The sequence below is a fragment of the Microtus ochrogaster genome, chromosome 1 (assembly GCF_000317375.1).
Source record: "Microtus ochrogaster isolate Prairie Vole_2 chromosome 1, MicOch1.0, whole genome shotgun sequence".
In the NCBI taxonomy this organism is placed as follows: domain Eukaryota; kingdom Metazoa; phylum Chordata; class Mammalia; order Rodentia; family Cricetidae; genus Microtus; species Microtus ochrogaster.
Genome location: NC_022009.1, coordinates 22,886,146 through 22,894,084, shown reverse-complemented (window position 1 = coordinate 22,894,084; position 7,939 = coordinate 22,886,146). Strand labels below are relative to the sequence as shown.

The 7,939-nt window shown below is 39.3% G+C and overlaps 1 protein-coding gene across 1 annotated transcript in view; it reads right to left on the bottom strand.

The window, feature by feature from the left end:
• Nucleotides 1-1,205: 1,205 nt before the first annotated feature.
• Ylpm1 (YLP motif containing 1) overlaps nt 1,206-7,939 on the bottom strand; it is a 78,963-nt gene continuing 72,229 nt past the window's right edge. The window contains exons 20-21 of the mRNA XM_005343356.2: nt 1,886-2,067; nt 1,206-1,585 (exon numbers count right to left, since the gene is read on the bottom strand). Coding sequence (XP_005343413.1) covers nt 1,921-2,067 — 147 coding nt within the window. The 3' untranslated portion in view covers nt 1,206-1,585; nt 1,886-1,920. The remainder of the gene's footprint in view (nt 1,586-1,885; nt 2,068-7,939) is intronic.

Here is a 7,939-nt window from a genome sequence, read left to right as displayed (position 1 = left end):
AACAACAATTCTATTTGATTATCTTGCTCACTATCTTTTTTCCAGTATAACAAAGGTAGCTGATACAGATCAGTATGTAGAAATGTTACAGGCCTTAACCACCAAGATAGCTTATTAAACACTAAAAACAGTGGAAATTATTTAATGAAGCAAATTATACATTGAGTATTAACTTGTTAATTAATGAACTCGGTTCTTTAACACTTAAACATTCAGAATTTCAAGAAAGGTAAGGTATTAAAGTACAGGAAGTTGTTGCGGTTTCCATTGGTGCCTTTAGTCTCATAAAACCATTACTGAATCCAAAGTGATACTTCTAAACCGTAATGAAATATTACCTCTAGGCACGGTATTTAATGTTGGTCAAAAAATGAGATTTCCGAACATGACACAATGCTGAGGTCTTCAGTGAACATGTTCACAAGTTGTTGAACTGACTTACAAACTAGAAGCGGTTTTTGAAGAAGGAAGTTCATCTCTATCTTCCTTCATAATAGAAATGACTTTTTAATTTTCAGACTAAAGAAAGGAAAAAAGCCCGCTTTCTATATTTAAAGAAGAATGCTATCTGGGTTTTAGCTCTGCTTCTGGTTCTGGTGGGGAGTATCCATAAGAGATGAAAGTCTATGCAGAAGACCAAGCTTTTTAATAATGAGCAATCTGGCAAGAACCTGAAAAGCTAGCAGGTTCAAAGGTTGCTTGCCAGAGAGCTGTACACTTCCATGTATCCTCCTCGATCCTGACTTAAAAAGCAACAAATCAAGTTCAATGTAAGGCATCGGCTTGAGTTCTGTGGCACACAGCAGTTTTGTTCACCTGTATTCAAAACCAGCTAAAGAAAAACAAAACAAAAAACAAATATAAAGTAGCACAAAGAGGAAAAATAAAGAGATAACAACTTATCACCCCTTCTCTCCCTATACAAAAATGTCACAGAAGAGACATGCCCCAAGGAACTGATGGATATTTAGACTTGATCTCTGCTAGTCTCTAAGACATGAAGAAAAACAAACCAGCTATAAAGCAAAGCTGAATATTTTGATTATTACTGACCTCAGAGTTTTACAATGCACTACAAACAGCTGTGCTAATTATTCAATGGTAAAGAGGTTGGGAGTGTTCAGCAAGCAGGTAATCAGGACACTGCACTTAAATAGCAATAAAAACAAATTTAAGAAAATAAGAGAAAAGGGCCAATGCTGTACAGCCTATGAATCTCATTGGCTTTATCGTGAAAGTTTATTGTTTTTAATCCTAGTACAATCAGCTACCAGTTACATACAGTAAAAAACAAACCCAGCCACAAAGCAATGATGATAGTCTGTGACAGCGTACAGTGGAGGAATACTCTGCTAGGATCCGCTAGTGGATCCCCACCTGACTTCAACAGTTAAGCTAACCCTCCCTCCCCAAATTAGTTAAGAAAAATTCATATCTTGCTTGGGTATAGCAAGATTCTAAAATTTCTTGGGGATACTGGATAACTTTTAAAAACGAAAAGTGGTAGAAACAAAACAAAATTGAAACGTGGAAACACAAGAAGCTTCATGAGGCCTTGGCTTCAGGTCACCTCAAAGCGAACCGCCTGGAAAGAAAAGAAAACAGGGTTACTCCAGGAATGGTGACACAGAAGATTCAGTTAACTTCAGTATCCATTCTAGCACAACTTCACCCTCCCCCAGAACAGAGGAGCCAAGTTTTTCTCAAGTATTTTACAAGGCTTACAAAAACCTGCTTTTTTTCTAACATTCTTTATTGCAAATGTTAGTGCTAGTACATACTTACTTGTTCAGAACTAGAAAAATGACTTTTAGTAAAGCATGCTGTCCTCAATACTTTTGAGGTAATCACACAACAGGCTATTTATATGGCTGGGTACCCTTACCTTAGAGGAATAATGCTCCAGTCAAAAACTAAGTCTCATATATATTTGGTTCGATTGAGGGCTTTTTCAGCCAGGTGACCACTTTCATCTGTGATCTTCTCCCAATCAGTCTGTCCGACCACAAAACCTATGGCCCTTTTCCTATCTGCATCCTTCTTTTCTTCTAGGTCTGCCCATCTCACCTAAAGAGAAAAAAGCATTAGTCTGGGTTGTTTGAAAGAAGTGAAGGAACCCCAAAGGTGCCCTCTTTGGATAATTTAGTGGATAGATTAACAGAATTAAAATTACAAGTAAAAAAAAACTCTGCCAAAATGATGTTCTTAAAATACCTCCTTGTGATGCTCGCCTATTTCAAGCCTTTCCCCAACTATACGACCAGTCCTATCACTAAAGCCCTCGTGCTCTGCCCTGTCAGCTCCATGGCATTTTGTATGAGCAACACAGTTTTCTCTTTCTCACTTTACAGCTGAGCCTGTCTACCTAGCACCGGTCTAGGACATCCGTCCCCACTTTATCCTTTGATTAGCCATTGCTTCTCTAGGCTTGTCTGGAGCTTAACATATCTACTTTTAAATTTTCATATTGCAAGATGGCTATTTATAGAAATATATACTATATATGAACTTTAAACAACTTAAACTTTAACTCTGTACAATAACTATTTCTTGAAATTTAATCAGGGAAAAAACCAGGGGGCTAGTAATGTCATTTTCATTCATAAGCTACCAGAGACTATTGCTTCAAATGTTATTATGGCAAGATTTCAACTTCAGGAATATTCCCTCTTGGTACTTTTTCAAAAAAGATAGATTTATAAGTTCTTAAAATACATGCACATATCTCATATTCTGTTAAGAGCAAAAAATATTTAAGAAAAGATTACGATACTGCTACTTTTTATGTACACAGAGAACCAAAGCATATACTATAGTTTGATATGCTATATTTCAAATATAGTTTGTGATTTCTTATGTCCCAAATATAGAGCACTGAAATTCTGTGCTCTTTACACTGGTCATGGAAATGCATTATTTACGATACACTGACTTTCCTTTTTAACATTTGCAAGACTGACTAAGATGTCTAGGCTTCTAACATCTGGTCAGAGAGAAGATAAAGAGTAATAGCAGGAAAAAGTGGTTAACACTTGAGCCTTTTTAAAAAAATGATCTATGGGGGTTGGAGAGATGGCTCAGAGGTTAAGAGCATTGCCCGCTCTTCCAAAGGTCCTGAGTTCAATCCCCAGCAACCACATGGTGGCTCAAAACCATCTGTAATGCGGTCGGGTGCCCTCTTCTGGCCTGCAGGCATAAACACAGACAGAATACTGTATACATAATAAATAAATATTTTTAAAAAATGATCTATGTATTTTTATCTTAAGTGCACTGATGCTTTGTCTGCATGTATATCTCTGTAAGGATATTGGATCCCCTGGAGCTGGAGTTAAACAGACAATTGTGAGCTGCCATTTCAGTGCTGGGAATTGAACCCAGGTCCTCTGGAAGAACAGTCAGTGCTCTTGACTGTTGAACCATCTCTCCAGCCCCACAACACTTGATTCATCTTTATTTCCACTTTTGCTGTGCATGTATACACATGTGTGGTGTATGTGCATACATGTGCACTGGTGTACACATACCTGTGAGTATGGAGGCTAGCAGCTCATCTCTGGTGTCTTCCTCTATTGCTCTTTTGCTCTCCACCTTATATATTGTGGTAGAATCTCAGACTTGTACCGAGACCTCCGTTAGCAGTTAGCCAGCTTGCTCTGGGATTCCTTGTCTCCATATGCTGAGATTACAGGCAGACCATCACACTCACCTGACTTCTGATCTGGGGATCTAAATTCTGGCCCTCATACTCGTATGGCAAGCACTTTATCTACTAAGCCATCTCCCTAGTCCCATACTTGATTTAGAACTTGAACAGTTTATTCTTGAGTCAAATATGAGTGACCATGGCCTGGGAATACAGATCATGGCTGCAACAAATAACCTGCCCCAATGTGGGAGCAATTGCATCAGGCTTTCTGAGGCACAGAACAAAAGGAAAGAATAAATTTTTCAGATATATTGGTGAAAATGAACAAACATGGCTTTCTACACCTCCCTGGCAACTTCAAACACCCATCAAGATGTTTATCTTTTGTGTGTGTGTGTTACTGGAGATCGAATCCAGGACCCTGTACATGTTAGGTAAGTCTCTTACTATTGAGCTTTATGCCCCAAAAATATGTACTACGGGTAATTCATACATACTTTTAGTTCCATTTAGGATCAAGTGCACACATTTTATGATAATGTTACTAGTGTTAAAGATGGATGAGCAGACATTCAATAGCCACTGAACAAAGAAAAGGTTAACTCAGATCATAGTAAATTTAAATGCCCAGAGCATTCTCAGTAGTCAAGTATAAAGCAATTGTATACAACTACTTAAAAAAAATTCTTTTAAAGATTTTCTAGGGGGCTGGAGAGATGGCTCAGAGTTTAAGAGCATTGACTGCTCTTCAGAGGTCCTGAGTTCAATTCCCAGCAACCACAGGCTCACAGCCATCTGTGATGAGATCTGGTGCCCTCTTCTGGCCTGCAGGCATCAATGCAGACAGGACATTCTATACCTAATAAATATTTTTTTAAATTATTTATTATATATACAATATTCTGTCTGTATGTAGGCCAGAAGAGGGTACCAGACATCATTACAGATGGTTGTGAGCCACCATGTGGTTGCCGGGAATTGAACTCAGGACCTTTGGAAGAGCAGGCAATGATCTTAACCACTGAGCCATCTCTCCAGCCCATAAATATTTTTTTTTTAAAATTATCTTCTATCCTATGTATGAGTGTTTTGCCTATATATATGTATGTGTACCTTATGCGTGCAATATCCCTGGCGAGAAGAGGGCATCAGATTTCCTGGAACTGGAATTAAGACAGTTCTAAGTCATCATGCGGATGCTAAGAACCCAACCTGGGTCCTCTTCAAGAGCAGCAAGTGCTCTTAACTGCTGAGACTCTAAAACTTTAAAACTTAGATAAAATGTAATTTTCACTCATTAAAAAATTATATCTAGGGAAGGGCAGATGGGATGGTGGATAGGAGGGAAAACTGCTGTTGTGGTGTAGTTATTTACTTATTATTATTTTTAAAGAAAACACTGATTTTAGTGGCCACTGAGATGGCTATGCTGGCTAGTTTTTTGTTGCCGTTTGTCATTTTGACACAACTAGAATCATTTGGAAAGAGAGACCTCAACTGAGAAAATGACCCCATCAGACTGGCCTATCAGTAAGTCTGTGAAGCATTCTCCTGATTGATATGACAGTGATGTAGCCTTGGGCAGGTCATCCTGAGATGTGTAAGAAAGCAGGCTGAGGGGCTGGAGAGATGGCTCAGAAGTTGAGCACCGGCTGCTCTTCCAGAGGTCCTGAGTTCAATTCCCAGCAACCACATGGTGGCTCACAAACATCTGTAACAGATCAGGTGCCCTCTTCTGGTCGTCAGGCAGAATACTGTATACATAATAAAGAAATTGGGGGAAAAAAGGAAAAGAAAAGAAATGAAAAGAAAAGAAAAAAAAGGAAAAAGGAAAGAAAGGAAAAAGGAAAGGGCTGGAGAAATGGCTCAGCGGTTAAGAGCACTGACTGCTCTTCCAGAGGACCCGGGTTCAATTCCCAGCACCCACACCCAGCACCCACATGGAAGTTCACAACTCTCTGATAATCCAGTTCCTGGGGATCTGACACCTTCACACCAATGCACATAAAATAAAGATAAATAAATGAAAAGAAAAAAATAAGAAAGCAGGTTGAGTAAACCATGCGGATCAAGGCAATAAGCAGCTTCCTCCACAGTTTTGCTCTCATCTCTAGGGTTTCTGTCCTGACTTCCCTCAGTGATGGAGTGTGACCTGAGAGTTTTAAGAGGAAAGTTCCTGCCCTTTCTTCCTTAAGATGCATTTGTTGATGGTGTTTCATCACAGCAGCAGAAATACTAAGATAGTGCATAAAAGAGTCTGCCACCAAGTCTACCCATCTGCACGTGGCCCTGGAGCCCTCGGAAGAACAGAACCAAATCACAAACTTGTCCTCTGATCTATACACACAAAGACATAAAATAAAAAATAAAACACTGATTTAGCATAAATGACTGATTTTTTTTTTTTTTTTTTTTTTTTTTATTTTTCGAGACAGGGTTTCTCTGTAGCTTTTGGTTCCTGTCCTGGAACTAGCTCTTGTAGACCAGGCTGGCCTCGAACTCACAGAGATCTGCCTGCCTCTGCCTCCCGAGTGCTGGGTTTAAAGGCGTGCGCCACCACCGCCGGCTTTTTGTTTGTTTTTTGAGACAGGGTTTCACTGTAGTTTTAGAGCCTGTCCTGGAACTAGCTCTTGTAGACCAGACTGGCCTCGAATTCCCAGAGATCCGCCTGCCTCTGCCTCCTGAGTGCTGGGATTAAAGGCATGCACCACCACCACCCAGCTATGACTGACTTTTTAAAAAAATCTTTTTAATGCTGGGTTTGAGGCCATTTTGGTCTACAGAGTGAGTCCTAGGACAGAGAGGGCTACACAGAGAAACCTTGTCTTGAAAAGTTGAAATCAACTGGACAGTGGTGGAGCAAGCTTTTAATCCCAGCTTTCAGGAGGCAGAGGCAGGTGAATCTGTGAGTTTGAGGCCAGCCTGGTCTACAAAGCAAGTTCTAGGACAGCCACGATAGTTAAACACAGAAACCCTGTTTTGATAAACTAAAAGAAAAAAAAAAAACCAAAACCACACACACACACACAAAAAAAAAAAAAAAAACCCAAACCAAACCAACAAAAGAAAAGCCAAAAATACTTATCATTATTATTAGTGCTTGTGTGAAAGCACACATGCACGCACTGGCATGCACATGTCACAGCATGTATGTGGGGGTCAGGAAACAACTTTGCGCATTTTCTCATTCCACTTTTTTGGTGGATTCTAGGGATCAAACCCAGGTCATCAGGCTTGTCCACTGGGCAGCAGGCATCTTTACCTCTGAGCTGTCCTGCTGGCCAATGACTATGATTCTTTTGTTTCCCCGCTTTGGTTTTTTGAGTTAGGGTTTCTCTGCGTAGCCCTGGCTGTTCTAGAACTCACTCTGAAAACCAGGCTGGCCTCGAAATCCGGTTGCTTCTGCCTCCTGAGTGCTGAGATTAAAGGCGTGCAGCACCATGGCCTGGCAATGACTACAATTTCTAAAGAAAATTTAATACTTAAAAACTACTGTATTAAGTTGAGCATCCAAACTGCCTAGGCTCCCCCAAAGAGGTGGGCGGTCCTTGGACTTCCCACAGGTCAGGGAACCCTGATTACTCTTCAAGCTGATGAGGGAGAGGGACTTGATAGGGGACGGGGAGGGAAATGGGAGGCGGTGGCGGGGAGGAGGCAGAAATCCTTAATAAATAAATAAATTAAAAAAAAATAAATAAAATAAATTAAAAAAAAATAAAAATAAATAAAAAAAACTACTGTATTTAACGCCCATCTCTAATGAAACTTAATCTCTTAAAGTCGGTTATCTATTATTAGGCATTCACAGACCTTACACACTCAAGTATCAGAATGAATAAATAACTATGAAAATACTAAAAATAAATTATAAGGCACAAAACAACTTCAGCCAGAAATAGTTTCTTAAATGTCCAACTTCCTTCTAATTTTCCTAAAGGTACTTTTGAGATTTACACCACCATGTCTTTTTCTGGGAAGGAGGGGACATTTAACTGTTAAAAAAAATTATATCTAGGAAAGAGGAAAGGTGGAATGGGAGGGATAGAGGGGGAGGAAACTGCAGTCGGGATGCATTGAAAACAAAAAAAATTAGAAAAGAAAATCATACAGAAAAATCTTGACTAACACTCAAAGGTTTGAGGTACATGTGCTTCATCCATTACCATTCAAACATTTCTAAGAAAAGTAAAATTACTTCAAGATCAATCAATTTCTCTTTAAAGTTGTACTAAATACTGCCTCTTTATAGTTTATATGTGAGGAAATACAGTTTCTTTTAAGAATAGAAAT